General features: G+C 41.6%; 2 protein-coding genes across 8 annotated transcripts in view; one reads left to right on the top strand and one right to left on the bottom strand.

Moving 5' to 3' along the window:
• The window catches only part of LOC148423429 (electrogenic aspartate/glutamate antiporter SLC25A12, mitochondrial-like), a 28,218-nt gene extending 23,920 nt beyond the window's left edge, over positions 1 to 4,298 (top strand). For both annotated transcript variants that reach the window (XM_088416156.1, XM_088416155.1), the window contains exons 13-18: positions 8 to 88; positions 1,412 to 1,552; positions 2,749 to 2,887; positions 3,000 to 3,158; positions 3,301 to 3,391; positions 3,788 to 4,298. In XM_088416156.1, coding sequence (XP_088272282.1) covers positions 8 to 88; positions 1,412 to 1,552; positions 2,749 to 2,887; positions 3,000 to 3,158; positions 3,301 to 3,391; positions 3,788 to 3,971 — 795 coding nt within the window. In that variant the 3' untranslated portion in view covers positions 3,972 to 4,298. The remainder of the gene's footprint in view (positions 1 to 7; positions 89 to 1,411; positions 1,553 to 2,748; positions 2,888 to 2,999; positions 3,159 to 3,300; positions 3,392 to 3,787) is intronic.
• Positions 4,299 to 4,619: 321 nt separating this feature from the next.
• Positions 4,620 to 22,940, bottom strand: dync1i2a (dynein, cytoplasmic 1, intermediate chain 2a). 6 transcript variants are annotated; one of them, XM_088416157.1, is made up of 17 exons: positions 22,860 to 22,940; positions 21,978 to 22,095; positions 21,758 to 21,872; positions 20,922 to 21,009; positions 19,902 to 19,991; positions 19,567 to 19,682; positions 13,337 to 13,429; positions 11,956 to 12,118; positions 11,783 to 11,882; positions 10,831 to 10,956; positions 9,442 to 9,588; positions 9,246 to 9,359; positions 8,921 to 9,054; positions 8,002 to 8,146; positions 6,938 to 7,078; positions 6,539 to 6,664; positions 4,620 to 5,712 (listed from the first exon to the last, which is right to left on the bottom strand). In XM_088416157.1, the coding sequence occupies exons 2-17, from the start codon at positions 22,083 to 22,085 to the stop codon at positions 5,599 to 5,601; spliced, it is 1,920 nt and encodes a 639-aa protein (XP_088272283.1). In that variant the 5' UTR covers positions 22,086 to 22,095; positions 22,860 to 22,940; the 3' UTR covers positions 4,620 to 5,598. The 6 variants fall into 6 exon arrangements, with proteins under 6 accessions (XP_088272283.1, XP_088272284.1, XP_088272285.1 ...); XM_088416158.1 differs by having other exon boundaries at positions 13,337 to 13,426; XM_088416159.1 differs by having other exon boundaries at positions 19,932 to 19,991.
• Between the last annotated feature and the right edge of the window lie 263 nt (positions 22,941 to 23,203).

Raw genomic sequence — 23,203 nt, 5'->3', positions numbered from 1 at the left:
CTCTTAGATGAATGATTTAGTCAGAGACAAGTTCACCAAACAAGATGGTTCCATCCCTCTCCCTGCCGAAATTCTTGCCGGCGGATGCGTAAGCACGATTATTATTATTTCCATTATTATTTATTATTTAGTCTGAAAATGAAGGACAGAGTATTTGATGTCAAATGATTGACATACTGATATTTTTTCAGTTTCCTTGAGTCAGACCACGGTGTCCTCTTTTGAATCCGAAGATGTGTTACCGAATTGAATGAATTAATGGCGGGCTCGTGAATTGCGGTTGTGTATTTCTTCCTACGCGGTCTCAGAATCTGATTTGAAACCCTAATCCCGATTGCACGCGTGTTTGTGAGGGGATGGCGACGACTTGAATTTGGAATTCCGGCTGTTTGCCGGCGCGGTTTCCCGCCATCCTCGGGCCGGCCGGTCGTTTGGCGGTTCCGAAGGGAATCGGCCCGGCCTCCCCGCGGGGTTGCCGGCGGGGTCGCGACCCCTGTCGGGGCGTAATTGGAGGAGAGGCCCCGCGGGGTCCCGGACGAAGCCGGCTCTTGCTCATTTGTGATTGAGTTTGACAGCGGCGTGCATACCTGAAGGCCGCAGACCGGGACGCATCTCATGGAAGGACTTGTGTCATTCATTTCGAAGCTTCATGGGACTTCATCCCCATGCCCGTTAAAGGCTGCCAATTGACGGCTGGCATCAGAGAAGTGGAAAAAGATAAAAGCCAGGGTTTGAGCGCATCTATCTTCAGGGCGGCGGATGCCCCCCCCCCCCCCTCCCCCATCTTCCACTTTAAAACCGACTAAATGCGCCCGAGCTTTTTTTAGATCCCCGCTCGGATGTTTACAGATAAGACCCCTGCCCTAAATGTCACCGGCGGCCATCCTGAGGCCTGATTAGCTTTTCGGGGAGGAGGGGGGTGGGTGATAAATGTGCCTGAGTCACAGGGCGCCGCGCCTGGGGCTGAGCTGTCCGGGGGTGATTCAGGCCCCCCCCCGAGAACGGGGGCAAAATGGGGAAGCGTGTGGGGCGAGGCCGGCTCGCTCGATCGCCCCCTCCGCGGGGGGTGCCCGGGGGGGTGGGCGAGAGGGCAGAGGGCCCGCGCCGGGGTCGCAGCCTCCCGAGCGCTCCTCGCCCGAAGTCTGCTCTGACCCGACCCCTGTCGCTTCCCCATCAATGCCTGCTTTTTTTCCCGCTCCTCCCAAGGCCGACGCCCGACAGCGTGAAACCGCGGCGCCCATGAAAAGCGCCTTTTGTGTTGCGATCGTTTGAAAAAAAAAAAAACCCCATTAGGGGCAAATGCTTACACGTCGTTAGCATCGGCGTGGGCGCGTGAGCTCGCTCGGAGGCCGATGTTGAACTCCGGCCGTATTTTGCAAGCATTTCATTACCTTTTTGTCGGGTCCCGCAGGCCGGAGGCTCCCAAGTGATTTTTACCAACCCTCTGGAGATCGTAAAGATCCGCCTGCAGGTGGCCGGAGAGATCACCACGGGACCCAGGGTCAGCGCCCTCAATGTCGTACGAGACCTGGGCTTCTTCGGCCTCTACAAGGTGGGTCGGCTAACCTGTCTGTCACGCGAGGGCGGAGGGAAGAGGACACGCGAGACAAAAACGCAAAGACTTTATTTACCACACAGGCGCTGAGGAATGCTGATTTTTTTTTTTTTTTATAGACTTGAAGGAGAAATTGAGTCATAAGCTTTCTTGACAATATTGTTATGCTCCCCCCAGTAGTCTTAACATGGTATTGTGATCCATGCTGCGTTTAGGAAATACAAATTAAGCAGCAAATTCCACCTGGAATTCTACCTGCTCAGGTAACGACCAATCACAGCTCAACTGTTTTCTGAGTTACATCATGTGTTTTTACAAGCTGGGTTGTGATTGGTTGTTACCTGAGAAACTGTGATGCTTGACATGGCTAAAACTGGGCGGTGGGGAATGCACACACACACACATACATACATATATATATATATACATATATATATATACACATATATATATATATATATATATATATACATATATATATATATATTTATACATATATATATATATATATATATATATATATGTGTATATATATATATATATATGTGTATATGTATATGTGTGTATATGTATATGTATATATATATATATATATATATATATATATACATATATATATACATACATACACACTTAATCATTTGATTGATTTGGTAATTATTACTTAATTGGTTGCTCGTTCTTTACCTAAAGTAATTATTTACTTTAGTACTTTGGTACATCGGTTAATTTTTTAAATGACTTCTAGTACCTAAAGTAATCAATTATATTCATGCTTAATTCATGAAATAATTCACCAGCCGTTTTTAGACCTCTAGCAAACAGAGAAAAATTAGACCAAAAAAAATGTAGATAAGTGACCACGATTGGATGTCTGGAGTTGAAATTTGTAAAAAATGTTTGGAATTGAATGAGAAAATGGGGGTACAACAATATATCCCATTCAAGCCTAATTGAAATACGCACTATGCATGCTACTATGTTTTTTAAACTTTTTTTTCCTCCGTGCTTAATTCCGCCCAATTGTGGTGTACCCCGCGTCTCCCGGCACCCCAATCGATCCGAATTTCCAACGCCAACATCAAACGCCGCACGGCACTGTTAGCAATTTTCCCAAAGTGTTGAACATGCAAAAAAAAAAAAAAATAAGACAGCTAAATGGCAAATGAGCCTTTGCGCGCGCCTTGTTTCAGGGAGCTAAAGCCTGCTTCCTGAGAGACATCCCTTTCTCCGCCATCTACTTCCCCGTGTACGCCCACACCAAAGAGATGCTCACAGACGACAAAGGAAAAGTGGGGGCGCTGCAGCTGCTCACTGCCGGAGCCGTCGCAGGTAACCCCGACACTACGAGACTATTCCCGACTGACGATTTTGGACTATGAGGCCACCTATGTACCGACCGAGTCCTCAAAGGCATCACCGTTTGTCAACGGCTCCTCGAAAGGGGTTCCGGCAGCATCGCTGGTGACCCCCGCCGACGTCATCAAGACCAGACTGCAGGTGGCGGCCCGAGCGGGCCAGACCACGTACAGCGGAGTCATGGACTGCTTCAGGAAGATCCTCAAGGAGGAAGGCTTCAGGGCCTTTTGGAAGGGCGCCGGAGGTCAGCTACCTTCATTAAACATATCAATAAACAAATTATTGAATCAAATAAAGAGTCGTGGTTCTAGTTCCGTCAACGTTCTATTTCCACTTTTTCTTTCATTTACAGAAATATTCATCTTTTTTTTTTTTTCTTCCCCCAGCTCGAGTCTTTCGATCGTCGCCGCAGTTCGGCGTCACCTTGGTGACCTACGAACTGCTGCAGAGATGGCTGAACATCGATTTTGGCGGCCAGTAAGTATTCCCACCACTAGGGCTGAACAATTCATGGAGAAAATCATCGCGTGTTGCGGTGACCCTTGCAACATGGCGGCTTGGTTATCGGGCTTTATCGCAAACGTTCATTTTGACTATAAGCTTTTCTATGACACTATTTTTCCTCCTATTAAGCCAGAACGCAAAAAAAAAAAAACACTTGATTATTATTTCTATTTATTTACAAAACACTTTTAATCAAATGGAACATTTTTTTCACAGATTTTCATTTGGGACCATAACTTTATGGGAGATTTACCTCACTACTTTTCCTCTTTTCTACTTTTTTCACCGTTATATGGAAAAAAAATGCATTAACGTGGTCATTTTCAATTCCCCAATTAGCTAATCCTTAAATCGATTCTCTGCGCGCAGTCATCCAACGGGATCGCAGCCAAGCCCCGCCCCAAAATCGAGCGACCTCCCCCCCGTCGGCGCCGACCACGTGGGCGGATACCGTCTGGCGGCCGCCACCTTTTCAGGCGTGGAGCGAAAGTTCGGCCTTCACCTGCCCAAGTTTCGATCTCCGGGCGAGGCGGCCGCCAAATCGTCAGCGTGAGCCGCGTCATCTGCCGCAAAACTGCTTGAAGTGGCTTCCTCTGAAAATGCTGCATGTGTCATGGCTTTTTGGTGCGTGTTTTTGTTTTTTTGTTTTTGATTTGTTTTTGCAAGGCTTGCACAACTTGTACATACTGTACTTCTTTGTAGAGGAACATTATGACATTGCGAAAAGACTGTTACAGCATTTTTATTGTGCCAAAGTGCTCGGGTGATGTCGGTGCATGTGTCTGCTTGTGTACAGAGATGTTTTTAAAAGTGTTTATTTTCATTCGGGGCAATTGTTTTAAACATATTTATTTTATTGGAATAAATGGTTTCAAACCGTTTTCTGTGTGAAAAGGAAGAGTCAAGGTTCGCAAGTCCAATCAGCAAAGCACATTGAAAAAGTAAATACGGTGAACTTGATTAACAAAATTTGTATTTTTGATATTTGCTGAAAATGTTTTCCTACTTGCTGCTTTGGTGCCATCTGGTGGCATCTTGGTGCAAATTTACCGCTGAGGTGATTTAAGGGGATAGTTCACTTGTATTTGTAGTGCGTGGGATTTTAACAGGGTTTCTGAGTATCGGTAAAGCTCAAATCGACAGGAACAATACATTTTTTCTTTCAAATTAAAAGCAAATTAATTGGAAGACAACATAGTGCTAAACTGCAAAAAGGTGCATGCCTTTATTTTGTTATAAGGCCCGTATCGTAGAAATTCAGCTTTTTGGAGATTTAATCATGTCACAATGTTAATTTCTCACCCTAAACACTCAGTGTTATTTTCCTTCACCGATACATTTTGAAAAATTTCCTGCTTATTCTACGATCTCAGCCTAAGCAGATTACAAGAAAGATTCCAGCATTTATAAGCATATATCGATTGTAAGCATATATTTATTTAACTGTGAAAAGATTAAAATACCATGATGTATTCCTTCTAAGTTTTGTCACAATATTTTGGGGTCAAATGAAACAGATTGTTACAGGACGTATATGTTGGGGTTGCTGACTAAAATACACCTAGAGGTACCACTAAAAATATAGTTGCAAAGTTTATTAAATCAGACATACACGGCACAACAGTTTTTTTTCCTATCTAAAAATGTTTTGCGCCAATCAGCGGAGCTGAAAAAAAAATGGTTTAGGTGACGATAGAAATAGTCACAATGGCCAGCTTTTATTCCTGTTTTTGCCAATGCATATTATTAACTTCTAGAACTTTGAATCGATCACTGAGCGTTTACAGCATAGAAGATCATACGCACGGAGGACATTACGTCAGGCGATAAAGAACATTCTGGAATTTTGAGCATGTCAGTCGTGCAGATATGCGATGAAGCTACATGAGCTACAAGTTGGATATGCTTACATTCTAAAGATGATGATTGCTTGGTAAAATGGAATAAAAGAACAATGGCTTGAAGGGTTCATGTAAGAAGAAAAAAAAAACGGGATTGGAGTTTCATACTTAAGGCCTCTGGTTGAGAAGAGAAAAACAAAAAACTTGGTGTTTTGCAAGTGTGTCTCCGGTGTTTTGACCTGTCCCAAAAAGACGAGAAGGGAATGAACAGCTGACTCGTCATCGGGGCGGTTCTTATCGACGAATTGGCCGGTGGTCCCTGAACACAGCGCGGCGCCGTCACGCGACCAGACGCTGAGCCGCCAGCTCCTCGGCGTCGTCGCTGTTCTCGTTGATCTCGGCCAGCGTGCGGACGAAGCGGCTCCATTCGTCGTTCCGCGGGACGGCGATTTGCTGGGGACCGGAGTACCTTTAATTAACCCTTGTGGCATTCATTATGCTCCAAATTATGGAGATTGCTTTGATTTTTTTTTATGATATCATAAAAGAATCAATGGGAAAAAAAACAAACCACTTGGGAGCTGCAATTTCCAGCAAATGATTAAAACGTACAATTTCAAAATGCAACGATTCTAACATTTCTATGTGATTGCAGCTGGATGTGCGACATTTTGTGTACAAATATAATAATTTTCTAAATTTTGGAACATATAAAACCATTTCTAAATCCAATTTTTGAGACGCACTTAAATAGGTTTTATGGCATTGATTTTCCTGCGAGTTTTGCACTATTCCGTTGAGCGGCCGTCAAACTGTCAGCAAACAGAAAATTCTTTGTTGACTTGTGTTTCACCTCACGACCGTAGGTGGCGGTAGAGAGAGAGCGGTGAATGGTTATGTTAGTGTCATTGTCATGTCACAATCTACAAAGGCCGACCGTTTTATTCATTTTTACTGAACAACGGCTTAAATCTTACATTGTGTACTTAACTCTAAGCTTACCTAACTTTGAAACTGCGTGAGTGTGTATGTGACCACTGCCTTTTATGGATTTCACTATTGTTTGCACCCACACAGCTAACCAATCAGATGCCGCTCTGGGCGGGACGGTGCTTGAGCAAGGCTTTATTGCACACATCAAAGAAGTGCACGATCAGAGGCATTATGACGGGGATTATCGGCCGTAAAATTAATAAATAAGCCCACTGCACATCAGCAGCAATATGGCAAATGTCTGCCCCGATAATCGGTCTGTTCCTAGTATAAAACACTTACTCACCTCCCCAATGTCATAGATTAGAATTCGTCCGTCCGAGTCCCCTACGGCGATTTCTCTTCCGGAATGAGCCCATCGGATCCGATTGAGGGCCGGGTTCCCGTCCACGGTCACGCTGGCTGTTGGGACCTGACGGGGAAAAAAAACCCCGTCAAAAACAATTCATTAATGCTATTGATGAAATGAAAGCAGAGCCGTCTATGTTTACATTGTCATCGTTTCGCATTGGAATGAATTGAAATGAATGAAGCCATTCAAGTCATCCCAACGCCTGGTTTATGATGAATTGTTCATTAGCCGGGTTGAGGATTTTTTTGTTTGTGCGTTGAGTTCACTGCAAACACACAGCTCTTGAGTGTCAAGCCTTGACTGACTTTAAATAGGTTGTTTAAGTTGTTGCACCTCCGTGTCGTTGTTGAGGTTCCACAGGTCCAGGTGGCCCACGCCGTCGACACAAGCAAACAGAGCCGGGTGAGTCGGAGACCACATGACGTCGTACACATAGTCCGAGTTGTCTTCGAATGAGTAGAGGGGTTTATTGTTCTGCAAATGATACAAGAGTGTATCAGAATATCCTGACTACTAGATGTGATTAGCACTTCCTTAAAAGACAAATTACTGGGGCGGGGCAGGGGGGGGGGGGTGTCTCTGGGTACAGTGTCAAACTAGACCTTCTTCTGCAATCTAATGCAAGGGCATTTAATTGTTCTGCTTGTCAAGATAATCACTGGCACAGCCGGATGAATAAAGATACATTATTTGTGGTAAAGAAATAATCTTCTGAGTAATTAGGTGAAATTAAATAATGATGATGATCCTTCACGTAACGCTGGTTGGCAATCACAGTTTAGATTTTTTTTCATCCCTTTTGTGACAATAAAGTATAAAATGTCAGACAAATCATGACTAACACTTTTCATGACTGAAAAAAGCCAATATTATGGCTGCCTTTAACTCTGTGCTATATATTGCAAAGCCTCCCCCCCAGGAATGAGAAAACATTTCACTCCCCCCACTCGACATGCTGACTACAAATAAGATTATTATCTATAAAAATTGTCTACCTAAGCCTGTATCAACAAAAACAAAAGAAAAACGCAATACAAATCAACTATCAACAACTGTCAATGATTTTTTTACAGTGTTTATATGGGTTACAGGTTTGCCTAAAATAGAAAAAAAAATAACCAAGTGCATCAAAGTGTTGAACTTGCTCTCCCACCCACAGGAGTCAATCAAGTGTCCAATCAGTCAATGGGTGTCCACTATAGGGTGTGATTGGTCTTTTCAACCCCCATCAACACAATAGAAGAAGCTCAATGTATGAAAAAAAAACAGATAGTGGTTAATAAAGAGTAAAATGCACACCTGGGCTCAATAAAGGGCTAGACGAGGCAGCTTTCCATTTTGTTTCTGTTTTTTTTGTCCGTGCCGCATTTCCATTTGAGCCAATCGTCCCGTCCTACCTTGGTGCTCCACAGCTTGACGGTCCAGTCAAAAGAGGAGGTCACGAAGAGGTGGGAGAAGTCAAGCGGCCCGGCAGCCGTGTGGCAGTGGATGCCCGTGATGGGCCCGTGGTGGCCCTCGAACATCTCGCTGATGCCTTCTTTGCTGCGGGGCACACAGAAAGAACAATGGTTGACTTTAAGTTTGTTTTGGATTGAGAAAACATTTCCAACGGCACTTTGACGCTTTTGGTGTGACTCCGGAAGCACATTATTTGACAAATGTCCATTTCTATGAGTCAAGGATGGAGGTTCCACCGTATTTAAGGCATTCACTTAAATCTCTACTGCGGAGCTGTTATCCAAATGAAGCTCAGGTAATTAACAACGAGAGGTAAATACTCAGCATGAGTGATGCTTATGCATTATTAAACTGCAGTGACTGTATCATACTATTGCAAATGAGGTGGAAAATGATCGGGCCAATTACGGAGGTGAATCTGTGAGCTGAGCAGAAAAATCACCTCTTTGCGCTCTCCCGGCATACTGCAGGATATTTCAATTATTTGGTCCCGGGCTAATATGCCATCTCAGCGGGGGCTCAGCTTTAAGCGGCATTTGCCGAGGATCATCTGGCATGAGCGCGGCTGTTTAACGACACCGGCGCTGGATGAGCTGCAGGTTAAATTCTCACTGTGACGGCGGGTTGTTAAATATGTTACTGAGTGTTTAAAAGGGGAAAAAAAATCATTCATCGCCTTCTCGTACGCGTACCCTGTTAATGTCGAATGAAATTTGTGGGCAGCCGACAGGCGGAGAAGAAAAACATGAACGGAATCAAAACCTGAGACCTGTAAGAGATTGACTTTGGGGACTTTTGTGTTTATTTGACTCTGGGAGCGTTCCATTTTTGGACCCCCTTGGTCGCCGACGGATGTACCTTCCATGACGGCACGCCATGTAGACGGAGCCGTCCTCGCTGCCCACCACGAAATTGTTGACGTCTCCTAATGGGAACGACATGGAGGTGACAGCTACGGCTTTGGACTGCTTGAAAAGCAGCTCCATGCTGTCCTGTGGAAGGGGGGCGCTTTTGTTAGCACGTGCTCAGCCAAACACACTCGTATTGAAAAAAATAAATAAATAAATGACTTGTTTCTATAATCTAAATTCAATTGACACATCAAAAAAAAAAAAATCAGCAAAGCTTTTGAGAAGATGATAAAGTTTAGGGGAGGCAAAAAAAAAGGTTTCGTTGATCGTACCTGCGGCTGAGAGAGCATGTCCAAGCTCCAGGAGCACATTTTGCCATCGGTGGAGATGCTGATTAGAATGTTGGCGTTCTGGGTGCCAACCACATTAACGCAGTAGACCGGGTGCTGCGGAGATACCGATGGGGCATGATTTAAGAGAACGCCTTGTGAAATGAGGCCAAATATCAACTTTAGTTTCAAAAGATACCGTATGTGCGGCTGCAGACAAGGGCGTCCTCTGCACTGGCGTTCTCTTATTACTCCTGTTGTCCCACAGAACTATCTGGCCCGAGTACGTGCCCCCGACCACCATGTTCGGGTGGAACTTGGCAAAAGCGGCGGACATAACGGCAGACTGTCAAAAAGTGGAGCAAACGATGATTAGCGCATACGAAAAATACATTTATCCATTTATGAACAAAAAAAATCTTATAATACAGATTAAATTATTGGCTTTGTTTGTGAAAAAACATGGGAAGACAAATTTGCATATTAAAATGCAACCACAAGAGAGGAAAATTAAAAGTTTCTATATTGCACCTCAGTGACATGAGCCTTTTGAATATTACATAAACTAATCTGCCAAAATATCCATATCTTGGGCTTGAGGATGGTCTAAAATAGGTTGGTACTGAATGAGTTAAATGAATGGAACAAAGAAAAATCTATTCTTGTTCGATGTATTATGAAACAACTAGAGTACAAAGGTTTTTCAATTAATTTATACCAATCACAAAATGACACAGAGCAATGTATTAAAATCCAAAAATCAAAATGTTAAGCCATTGGAGTTCATTTGAATGTTGCTCATGTAATCATGTATGTATCCTTGTCTGTTTTTGTGCCGAGGACTTTCTTCTAAATTTAGTTGCAAATTTAGCTAGAGTTCAGCCCTTGGAAGCTACTAGAACTGGGTGAACTGAACTTTTTTTCCCCCCAAAAACCCGTTTAATTTAATGTCATCTCCAAAGTTACCGCTTTAACTTGACGGCCCTATTTTATTCAGATGATCCAGGAAGTGTGATTACAGTGCCCTTGATATTCTTTGAGGTGACTTTTCAGGGAACCTAATTTCAAATGAACTTTGAGGCATGAAGACATTGGTGTTCACACGTCTGTTCACTTGCAGCGGGCTGAGCCAGCCACCAGATCCGCTCTGCCAGCGATCCACATGTGGTTCAGCTCAAGCCGTCTGACAGGAGTAGCCTCGAGGCAAGCTGCATAATAAGGCATCAGGAGCGCCGTTGCAATTCTCTCCCTACGTGCTTGTAGAGAATATTGCGGCCCTTGTTTGGATGCATATGACAAATCACTCCCGCCCCACGCAGGCTTTAACCTTTACTGCGTTTTTGGGATTGCATTCAAAGCCTGCACCACGGGCGCCTTTTCCGGTGCCTCAGGAGCACGTGTGTGCAGATGGATGTGGCGGAGGTGGATGCCAGCATACTGAACTCACACTGTGGATTAGGGCGGGAGGCGGAAGGGGGAGGGTAGTCGCCATGACAACCCGCTTGCCGCGGAGGTATGCACACAAGTGTGTGTGTGTGTGTGTGGTTGTGTGTGTGTGTGTGTGGGGGGGTTATAGGGTTTTCAGTACCTGACAGTGGAAGACGTATTCTGGTGTGGTCTTTTTGTACTTCATGTTCCACACTAAGGCCACGCCGTCCGGCTCGTGAGGAGCGTCCATGTTGTTGTTGTAGGAGGCAACAAGAAGTTCGGGGTACTAAAAAAAAAAAAAAAGAAAAAAGAAAATGAAAAAAAAGAAATGCGAAATGATACATTGGCCGGAAAACTGGGGGGATATATATATATATGTTTTTTTTTTCTTCTTTTCTTTTTTGGAGGATGGTTAGAATAAAACCTCTCCCTGCTGTACCGGTAAGGGTATTAATCTGTCCTTGTCTCAAATAATGAATGTGAGATGCAGCGTTCGGAATGCACAATTACAAATCATAAGGGTATGGATTTTCCCACTGGGCAAGTAAATACCGCAAACTAAAAAGCACGCGTTTAATCAGTGTCACAAGTCATTGTAGAATCATGCATGAAATAACTCTGGACGCCAAAGGAAACAAATCATTACGGTCTCTGACTAAGTGACAATTTGGGTGGGACATTACTTTCGTTCCTGAGGGACTTGCGGCTCAAAGTAAACGCTGTCAAACTCCAGCTATGTAATCATAAAGCATTATAGCTGGGAAAAGTTAAGTTGTTTCAACAGCTAATTAGCTGCCGCTTGCTACGCAATGAACTACTTTTATTTGGGTAAATAAAGTAATGTTTACTATGTGAACAAATGTTTTTTGGATTTTAAGAAGGTTTCTGCAGGTGTCAGCAAATATAATTAAATGTTTTTTTTAATGCTAGTAAACAGAGTTCCAAAGATTTTAAGTCATCCAAAAAAAGACTTGTGCTGATCATGGGGCAGTACAATAAAAAAAAAAAAAAAAAAAGTTGGGAACAACTGAACTAGAGCATAGGTTGTGAGCCACTGTGTCTGGAGTGAACATTGGTTGGTAACAAAACAAAAAAAAGGTTGTAAAAGATACCTGAGGTGACCAATCCAGGCAGGTGACAACACGGTGCTTAGACCAGCGCTCATCTGTGAATTGCCTGTTGAGTGAAAGTTTGGTGCTGCCCTGGATTTCACTATGAAATGGGAGAAAACACATTGTTACTTTGAATCCTCCTTTACACGCTTCGCGCACAAACTCTTGATTACCCTTCCTTCTCTTCCAGGTCGCGGCCACTGTAGTCGAAAAAGAGGTCCACGTGCTCTGACAGAGCCCGCTCGATGATGCGAGTGCTATGGTCGAAAAAGTTCACAAACTCCTCCGAATGTAAAATCTGCAATTTCTCCTCCTCGGTCAGCTCGTGGAGCGTCACTATGCACGAGGTGAACTCAGTGTTAAACACAGAGAGCGGCAATACAAATTTAGTCTAAAATAGTGAAAAAAAAAATATGATGACAGACCACCATCACACACTCAGTACTTAATAAGTGGGCAAAGTCGATATATTTCAGTGAACGTCTGTGGATTTTCTCATGCATTGGAATACAAGTGGATGAAAGCACTTACAGTAAAAGCATGCATGCGTATGTTAGGTACCATTTATAAATGCCGTTTGAAAGACAAAGTGGCATTAACTCAACAAAATGTTGGTTATTGTGGCCAGAGCTGGGTGGAACTGCACTGAAATATACAGAATTTTTTTTTTTTTTTCAAGAAATATGGGCAGGACAAATTACTTTAGAAACATCATGTACTACAAAAAGACACAGTAGTAAAATGCTCGCACATCCTTTAATTAAATGTAGATTAATACTCAAGTCATCGACATTATGAAAAAATACCTGTGATATTATTTGGTGAACAAAATACTTCATCAAAATTAAATTGGTATTTTCTCAGTCAGCTTTATGATGTGAATGAAGCTTAATGACCGGCAATTACTTTCAGTACACAGTTGTACATTTTTTAATAACTTAAATTTGTTGACCAATTGTGTTTATTTTTTAGTAGTATCTGAATGGGTAGAATACTTAACACATTCATGCTTAATTTGTACTACACTGTGTATTTTATTTACTTTAGGTAGTGTGTAAAACAGTGACATGAGATAATTGAACATTGTTCAAATCATCACTGCTTGTCAAAATTATGATTTGCTTGGCTTTGAGTGGCGGACATGCAGAATTAGTTTATCAACAGATTTCATGAGATATTTAAGAATACAGTGCTATTGTATCATTTTTATGTAATAAATAACAACACCAGTGTTACTTGGCTACACATTTCATGAAGGACACAATGTTATGTTATGTTATGTTATGTTATGTTATGTTATGTTATGTTATGTTATGTTATGGATGTATGTATAAAAGGTAATGACACTCGAGTTACTTGTTTAAAACTGCTTTGAAAGGTTTCCCAAACTTTTTACTGGTACTGTACATCTGACCAACCTGTCAAACATAACTTTGCATTCACATGTCTTTTTACTTTGTAGAACTAGAAATTGTTGGATGCTTTCATACCAGCCCTCATTATTTTGCGGTTGATGTGTCAATAAACTGTAAAAGTACGTAAGTGCTCGAGTACCTTCTTCTTCTTCTTTGACGTCAGGCTTCTCGGTCTGAGTCTCGACCACTGGCTGCGGCGGAGCAACTTCTTCTTCTTCTTCTTCTTCATCTGCTGAACAGAAAGTGAGTTTTAAAAAAACATTTCCACAAACTGATTTATAAAGCAGTATAACCATTTCCCATTATAAACGGCACTTTTTATAATAATGTAGGCTTTGATTATACACAAACACTGTCGTGCCTCTAAAGAAGAAGAAAGTCTGACACCTATTTTCACCTGCCTTCTACATCACCTATTCTCTGCTTTCAATAAAAGCTTCTGCCGCTTGATTATGGCCACCGCAAAAGACTTTTGTATCTGATTTTGTGTCTCTGCCTTGCATTTGTTAGTTTTGTCGAGCACGACGTCGCCGTTCAAAAGGATGCTGCGTCTCAAAAGCGGGACGGTTGTCATTTGTGTTAAACGGACACAGCGCAGCGGGTGTCTTGTTGTGGCAGGCAGGCCGGTTTTTCCCAGCTGTTAATGAGACTCCAGCCATTCAAAGAGCAGAGTTGTCAGTGTAGCCGCTTGCTGTCTCCCAGAGGCTCGTTTGGCCCCTTCTAAAGGCAACGGGGCAACGGGGCCAAGCAGGTGCCCGGGTCCATCCCATTGGTCTGGCCAGACGACCGCATGGTGCAAAGGCAGATGGCGATGCCGGGATTGTCTGGTGCTCTTCAGAGGTGGCATGGGGATGGGCACAGAGGTTTTCTGCTCGGCTGCTCCGAGACAAGCGTTCCCCCCCGCCTCTGGAGGGCAAGCCTGTGTAATTACCATCCTAGCAGGAGGTCCTGAAACTTCTATTCAGGCTCAGATAATGTACAACAAACTACAGGCCAGAGCAGCTGGCAAACTGCACGCAGGTACCTCAAAGCGGGTGCAAGGTTCTTTCAAAGCGCATCCTTTAGAGATGGTATACAGCAAATGGATTCAATGCAAAGAAAAAAAAGTACATATATATATATATATATATATATATATATATATATATATATATATATATATATATATATATATATATATATATATGACACACACACAGTTTTTTTTTCTTTTGGAAAGCACTAGTCACTATTATAACCAATTTTGAGACATTACCAGGCAAACCAGTACAACTAATAAACGTACGTTCGTTTATTTTCAGTCAGTTAAAAAAAAAGTCACGTTTTTAGATGAAAAGAAGGAAATCAAAACATTTTAACCAAACTAAATAATTGACAAAGTAATCGACAGATAATTTAAAGTGTTAATTAAAAAACGAAATAACATTTTCTATATTTAATCAGAACTCATCCCATTTTAACAATTATGTTTCAAAAACTGTTGGAATAGGTATCTTACATTCTTTAATTCGATTTTTTTCCTGTAAAATATCACAAAGAAAACTACCACATAAAACTAACTGTTGCAGGCATTTTTTTTAGTGTAATAAAAAATCCTCAAAACCTATCACTTCTAGATTTAGTTGTCCCCATCAGCAACACAGTCCAGTAGCGTTTGCAAGGCCCTGTGGAGGTAACTTGATCAGGATATCTTGCTTTGACTACTTCAAAGGATTTATTTTGGTTTTATAACGCACAATATAAGATGACAGCAGCACGCGGCCGAATTTCCATCCCATCCGTCATCCGTCACTTTTTCCGTGAAGTGATTGATCCCATTTCCACATAGAAGAGCTTTAAGGAAGAACATTATTGAGCATGCTGATGAATTTACTGGTTTGAAGACACGTGCCATTTCAATGTACGGCCATACACTTTACAACCAATAGGAGAAGGTTCAAATCTTTTCTTTCAAGAGCCTCAATCAGGCTTAAAGGAAAACAGTAATCACTGTCTTTCAGCCAGACCCAACTGGACTCGTCAGCCCTTTCCCTGGCGAGGCAGCCGGAGCAATCAACCTGCCAGGCATTAGGAGCGGATAGACAATCGGAAAATAAAGGGTATAATGCACCTGCCAGCCAAAATGGCCATTCTGAGAAAAGCTAGTGATCCTGGTGACCCTGCTGGGGATGTGTAGGATTGGGGAGGTGGGGTTGTTAGTGACTGGCAAAGAAAATGGGGAGGGGGGGCCACGGGGGTTATATTTAACAAAACTCAATCGTTTTATCTATGTCCTATATACCAACGCCTCCTATAAAAGACAGTCCTATTATGGTTTTTGCACCACTTTAGAATTTTTTTTTTTTTTTTAAAAAAGCTTTTTGGGGAGCAAGCACAATGCTGTGCTTTGGAAGGAGAAGGAGGGGGTGTAATGATTGGTCTTACCCCTTATACAACATATTAAGCCAAACGCGGCCAGTGATGTTCAAGAATACAACGAAACGACCTTTGCCCTGAACTGCAGGTGTCTTCCTCTTCCTCGAAGACCGTGTGGCACAAAAGTCTGAAAAGCAGCACATGCAAAGCACTTTGCAAAGACCGCCGGCTTTTACTTTGCAACCTTTGCCTTCCAGGCTAATCACTGAAGCACACAGTGGGGAAGATCATTTCTTGTCTCCAGAAATAAGAGGCTTTGAACAGCACTTTATTACGTTCGACAAAACGGTGATTAAATCTTTCAAATGCTTACAGCTGGAAATTTACGGATCAGAAAGAGCCACTGGAAATTTCGTAACAGAAAACAAGCGGTTATTGAGATAAAGATACTTAAAAAAAGGATAGTGACAAAAAAAGAATTGAGTGAAGCAGCTAAATCTTTTTACTGGTGTCAGTCAACTGTAATAATGTATTTTCAAGAGAGACATTAATTATTGAACCATTTTAAGCAGTAACCGTTTTTTTTCTATACTGAATCTAATAAATTCATTTTTTTCATGTACAATTAATACATTTAAAAACATTTTGTAACTAGCTGTCGCTTGAAAATGGCAGCACATGTGCTCAAGGCTCTGGTAACAACCAATCACAGCTCATCATCCGATTGTCACCTGGCCAAAACCAGAAAACAAGTGACCAGTCATCAGCAGCTTTCGGAGCAAACGTTAGATTTATTTCAGTCAACAGCGAGTGGCAACATGGGCTATTAAGTATTAATAGTACATAAAAATAATTATCAAATAATTTCTAGAAAAAATATTAACTGTTTTACTGCTTAAAATGTCCAATAATTGAAGTAACTCATTCACTCCTTCACTGCCAGCCAACCAAAAAATTGTCTGACGTCTATAGCCGTCAATGGCAGTGAATGAGTCAATTAATTCAGGGCCTAGTAAAAGCACCGACTGAAAATACATGTGTCAAAACCTTTGCTGAAATCACACATGTTGATTGATGAAAAAGCGGTGATGTACAACCACACAGACCGTGAGGGTGCAACCACTGATAGGTAAATCATAAGCGTATTGCAAAGCGAGTGCCAACCCACATCTCTTCATACAATAGGTATTTAATCATTAAGTACATAAAAGCCAACTAAACTCTTAAGTAGCACTTCAGACAAGAAGGCCACAAAGGGCTTTTGTGATTTCAAGTTGTGACCTCGCTCTCAATCGACAGTGATTAAAACAATCCCATGCCATTAAATACTGGATTTACTAAACTGCTCTATGTACTTCTAAGCATGGCGAGCCTTTTGGAGCTCTGCACCAAACCGACCAACCTACATCACCAACCCATCACCTTCTGGCACTCCAGCAATACTACATCACTAATTACAGCCTCTTGTTTAAGAGTGGATCCTGATTCTGCGTATTGTAAACCACTAAAGCACTCGGGGAGCGCCATCCCTGAACCGTAGAAAAACAACAGTGGGAACACCATAAAAGAAAATCATCAATCATTTTGAGAATGTGCTGAGAGGTGAAGCAGCCTTAATTTAACTCTTTCAATGCCACGAATGCCGTCTTTTGAAATAGTAATAACAATAATAAATAATAAATATCTCATCAAATACGTTTTTTATGGAGGGTCGCTGACACCCTTGACGAATGCTTAGCCAAATGAGCACTGTAGTGATAACTTTGAAAAAAGGGTTTCCTCTAACTCCTCTAACTTTCCTCTAACTCTTTCTTCCCGAGATACGCACACACTCTTGGTACACCACCCCCCCCCGCCGCAATGGACTATGCAAAAGAAGGCTGCATTTTCAGGGAGTCTGCAAAGCTAGCTAGCTCGTTAATTGAACGTTGCAATTGAGCCAGATAAGGAATGACATGTAAAGATGCTCAGGTACTCAAAGTAAGCCATGAGCAATTGTTTTAGCCCCCCACCCCGAGAAAAACAAAAAACAAAAAACAAACAAAAACAAAAAAATAAAAAAACAAGCAGTTTAGCGCTATACTGCTATAATTGAGTACTACACGGTTATTAGTCTTGGTAGGTTTTCATCAATTTTCTTAAAACACACCAAATATACGTATAAGATATTAACGCGATTAAAAGAACAGAATTCACTTGAGTTTTGTCTAGGGATTGTCAGGCCACCATGACACTAGTACAAACGCTAGCTCTTGACAGTTGCTAGGTGACGATTCAACCCGCCTTGCACGAAGACAGTGGGAACTCTCATGTACGCTCCCTCTAATGCCGCCGCCCGCTGACCTTGAGAGTGCCGCCATGTCATGTCACCTCCTTTTGACAACATGAGAAATCGCTCAATCAGAAAACAGACCTGACGCTAGACTGCACATCCAAATGCACAGAGGGCAGCGAGTGAGCAAGCGGCGAGGTGGGTGTGAGCCCCAGAAACGATGGCGTGAAAATGCACAGTGTCGCCGAATGTGTTTTGTTGCATGTGGCGGCCGAGGGAGAAGACAGGGAAGCAAGGGAGTTGATGAAATGATTACATAGTGGCTGCGAGGCGAAGCAGGTTTCGCACTGAACAGCTGGTCGGATTCATCGTTGTTTAACAATGTTTTACAATGCCCGTAAAAGTCCAGAGTAAACAGCGATGCGAATTCTTCACAGAGTTCTGACGTAGAACAATAACTAAGTCATATAATTTCATCTCTTTTTCTCTTGCTGGGTCAATGCAGAATATCCTACATAACATTTGTGCCAACCGCCCGAGATAATGTGTGTACACTGTTTAAAATCCTAAGCAGACTTTCAAGGATGTGTTCAATGATGCAAGCGGATCAAGCGGACAGTTGTAATGACAGACTTGAGCGAGACGGTGAATTTGGAAGACCTGTGGATAGTTTGGACATTTTTAGAGAGGGGAGTGGGGCATGCTCTTCACTCGCTGCCATTACCACTCAACTGCATATTTGATAGAATATGATGCTCAGCTTATAGACAGTAGATGCATACTTACAAGTTGGCCTTCCTCTCATGGTTTTCACAACCTGCTAATAGATTAAACCAAAGTCGAATTGGATGCAGAGCTGCATTTACTGGGCTTTGACTGATTTTGACCTCTGCACCGACGACGACTAATGTTTCCTGACCTCACCTTCCCCCTTGGCTTTCATTTTAGTGCTTGCTCACGATCATTTCCGTGTGCACTCATTTGACACACGGGAGGACTACTGTGTTCTTTATCAAATGAACTAAAGTTTCATTGATAACTTTGAAATAAAAAAAGACATGATTTTTAAATGATCTTGACAATGATATTATTTTCAGTCTTGCATTTTTGTTGCATTAACATACGGCTGGATTGTTGTATGGCTGAGCAAATGGTAACTTTCTCCAATCTTTTTATATGGCTCCTACTTCACTTGCTGAGAAAGTAGAACTTATGCAAGACAATTGGTACTGGCGTCAAGAGTATCAAAGCATTTTTACAAATATGCCTATAGACGTAACATAATGGAGTTTGTACCAATTTATTATAATTTTAAAAAGAATGTAAAAAAATTGCTACACCATTATTTGTGGGCCCTCTTTAATCAAAACATGGCATTCTGATGAATAATTTTGAATATGAATTAAGTACCAAAATCCACCTGTTTACATTCATTTCAGGGTATGGCCATTTTACTACTTAATGTCAACTGAAAAGGACATCACAGTTGCTTGGGGCTCAAGTAACAGCCAATCGCAGCTCACCTAGCTTCTGACTTTAGTCGTGAGACATTTAGCAAGCTGAGCTGTGAATGGTCCTTACCTGAGGCCCAAGCATCTCTGATGTTTTTCAGTTGACAGCAAGAGGTAAAATGGCCGCATCCTGAGATGGATTAAATGTGAATGTATTTCCAAACATTGCATTCCACTTAGAAAGGCTAATTCATTTTTTTCGCACATTAAAAAGTTGCTTTTGCACTTTACCTTCTTTTTGCTGTGTCATGACAGGCGTCTGGGTCTCTTTTGTATACAACACTGTCTCACGTGGAGGGAAGTCCACCTGAGTGACTTTGGCCATTCCAAGTTTTGAAGAGCCCCGCCTAGAAACAGAAAACAACTCAAAACCACTACGCCAGCCAGAATAACAGTAAAGAATCGCACCTCCTTACCGAAAAAAAAATCTCGGATGGAATGGCAGGCTTCTCGTTATTTTTACGGCCATTGTTAAAATGATTAGACCTCACGTGCATGCGAAACTTAACTTGCTGATTAAGTCATGACAAGTAATCATGCTATAGATTGAGAGAAGGGAAAATGACCAGGAAAGGAGAGAAGAGAGTGTCCAGTACCCCAGCTGAGAATCAGAGTGAAGTTGGAGAGTGGACGGGTCAGAGTCCCAGTGCAGATTCCTGGTTAGTGTCACAGCAACAAGGCGGCATTAGTGAGAGACATAGGCCGAGACCGAGCAGAAAAGGAAATAAAAGTTAGCATCGTGGGGACACGGCATGCACATTTACGTTATTGTTATTGTCAACTTCCAATAACACTGATTGGTTGTAATGCAGGAAGCTACAATCATTTATCCATAAGATATTATCCCTTCTTTTACTTTGGCATTATTGTTTGGTCAAAGTAATGCTATCAAACACAAGTTAATTTGATCATTTTTATACAAGAATAAACTCAAAAAGGTGTATCATAATATTTTTAAAATAGCCTGTGGCTGGGTACCCAGGTAGATATTTATTTTCCAATGCAGATACCACACAAGGAGGGGCGTTGGGTTTTGGGGCTTGTAATCTAAATATCTACATATAGTGGGGGAGGGGTGGTAAAAAAGTGGTAAAAGATTTTTTATTATATATTCTTTTTTAACTCTGTGTGAGACACAAGGTGTTAATGTGCAGGCAAGACTGCGTCACACCAAAGGGAATTGTGTAGAAAGGCAAGGGGGGCAAGTGGAGTGCCGAGCCTCAGGGAGAAAACATGACCTCCATGTGTGTAGGAAATGGCTGTGGCAGTGAGGGAAATGAGTCAACGCATTGAGGGAGAAGGGGTGGGGGGGGCAACCTGGGCCTGATGGGACACTGGGAGAGCTTGAATTTCAGCCTTGGGAAGGCGCTTTAATTAGGGGTTAAGAAGTCCCCCAGGCATCACAACAGCCTGCTGTTTTATTGATAATTCGGGATCATGCTAAATCAACAGCACATAAATCAAATAAACAAGCGCTCGGCTGGAATTAACTTCTCATTTATCACGGTAGTTCATGCCATTGCTCATACTATTCACTTGGTACTGCAGGGAAGGGACAAACTGAGGGGGCATGTGGATGCATGTACCTTGGTCCTGCAGCTCCATCAGAGTCCTGACTCCCAGTCTCGCTTAGGGTGTCTGCCGATTTGACAATTGGAGACATGGAAGAGGGTACTCCAGAGAAACACACATATAAAAAGAGATTTCAATGCAAAGATTGTGACAACGACGTACACAACAGTACCGGAAAGACTAAGGATGCAGTCGCACTGCCTTTTGTTGACTGTAATGTACGGGGAAGATTTTTTAATGGACCTCTACTGCCACCTGCTGTTAGGAAAGCAACATTGTTTAAACTATGGTTGAAAGCAAAATCCATGCGTATTTAGTATAGGTCAGTAGACTTGACTATTCTGCATTTGCAAATACACCAATTTGTGGATTCCTTTTACTAGGATTCGTTTTACTAACTTTTTCGCAAATGCCTGCAATGGCAAAAAAAAAATCTAATTTTTTTGTGGCAAATAACTTGAAAACTAAACAATTGTTTCTCAAATGGTGGAATGATTAGAAGACTTTGCTTCTGTCATTTGACCAACAGTGGGCCCTGTGGGCCAGCAAGGCCTTCTCTGCTGGCCTAAACACACGAAAGAAAAACATATTTACTAATTAAAAAAAAAAAAAAAAAAAACATTAAATAAAATATAAAAAAAAAACATTAAATAAAATATTTCCCCCCAGTCTTTTCTTTGTGTGACATAATTTGTGTTTTTCTTTTCAGTGCTTCCAGTGCTCTATATTTGACCAGTTTTTCCATTTAAAAAGTTGGATGCAAACTTTCAAAAACTTTTCAAAACTGCTGAACACGATTGAAATCGGATTACAAGCTCGAGTAAACACAGTTTATAAATAAGACACCTACCAACAGAAACATCTGAGGCGATGCCAAAACTTTGTAGCAAGGCATCAGCTTCAAATCGCTTCTTCTCAAGGTCAGACTCCTCATGCTGAACGGTAGTATCTTTCAGTTGTTCTGTCTGTTTTACAATTATTCTTAGGTTAAAAACAAAATTCAATTGTCCAATTCTCAAACTGAGCCATCTATTGTAAAAATATAAAAGTCACTAAAAAGTCAAGCATACCTCCTTCTTTTTGCGTTCCTCTTCCTTCCTTTTCTTTTCCTCTCTGATTTGGGCCAAGCGTTGCTTCTTCCTTTCAAGCTCCGCTTTTAGTTCACTTTTGTCAGACATGGTGCCACAGCTGCATAAGAGAGAAAATGTGAATTCCATTAATAGCATAACACAACAATTCTAATAGAAGCAGTACAAACACATTAAATGATTACATATTCGACAAATGAACACGTTGGTGTGCAATTGCTGTGTTGTGCATGCTCATAACATATTTAATAACTATATTTAATTACATTTTAATCTTATATTTAATGTGTAGTAAATTTACATTTTCTTAAATTATTTTAGTTAATGACATACTGCTATGATAAAGCCCCTCCCTATTACAATTGGTAAAGTTCTATCAAACAAGATTAATATTTTCACTTTCTAGTGTAGATATAAGTTTACTTGCCAAAATCGTAAAACGACTTCGATCAAATATGCTAGTTAAAACATTGCTTCACTTCTGCTTGAAATGTACTACTACTCATCTTCCGTACTAAAACTAACTAATTTGCCAATATATTCAACTCGTTTAAAACACAAAATACCTTAATATATCAAACTAGAACTTAAGTGCCTAAATTAACTAGCGTCTTAAGCAACTGAACGAAGAAAACATTTGCAAGATGTAGCTTAGAACTAACAAATTAACAATTAGCTAAAAAAGCTAGCTAAGTAGCTAGCTGCTAGGTCCGCAACTAGCTAGTTCCGCAGGGCTGTCACGCGTTAAACAAATGACCGGCGGCGAAGTGAAGGCTAGTCACCAACTCAAACTATGTAAAGAAGCAAAGTGAAACGAGCATATGCTGCTCCAACGTCAGTAGAAAACTCTGGGAACATACGGACCTTTAACTCAATTTTGGGCCAGTGGACCTTTAGCAAAAAGCCAAAACAACCCAGCTTCCTGTAAAGTACGGCTACCCGAAGGGACCAAATCAGCACCTGTCGTTGTGTGCGGAAGTTTGCTCAGGTTTACTAATATATCCCTCAAAACTTTTACTTACATACTTTATACTCCTATAAAATAAGAGCAATTTAATGTTGTGTTGTAGCTCAAGGTTTGGGAACTCTTTAATGAAGGGGAATTACTATTGTAGCATATTATTAGGAGATGAGGTTTAATAGTTAAAATGTTACCTTATAGAATGTTTTATTTTAGAACAAATACATTTGAAATAAGTTAAATTTTA

This window comes from Hippichthys cyanospilos, chromosome 5 (assembly GCF_059441005.1).
Source record: "Hippichthys cyanospilos isolate Australia breed blue-spotted pipefish chromosome 5, RoL_Hcya_1.0, whole genome shotgun sequence".
Lineage (NCBI taxonomy): Eukaryota > Metazoa > Chordata > Actinopteri > Syngnathiformes > Syngnathidae > Hippichthys > Hippichthys cyanospilos.
Note: the sequence above shows the minus strand (reverse complement) of the source record. Positions and strands in the feature narration are given on the sequence as shown.

Excerpts from the sequence above, each read along its gene's own strand:
- dync1i2a (XM_088416157.1), bottom strand. The coding sequence starts at position 22,085 with ATGTCTGACAAAAGTGAACTAAAAGCGGAGCTTGAAAGGAAGAAGCAA. Across the intron at positions 21,010-21,757 it reads CGCCTCAGATGTTTCTGTTG|TACCCTCTTCCATGTCTCCA; the intron begins GTAGGTGTCTTA and ends GTTTCTCTGGAG. Across the intron at positions 9,055-9,245 it reads ACATGCTCTCTCAGCCGCAG|GACAGCATGGAGCTGCTTTT; the intron begins GTACGATCAACG and ends CCCCTTCCACAG.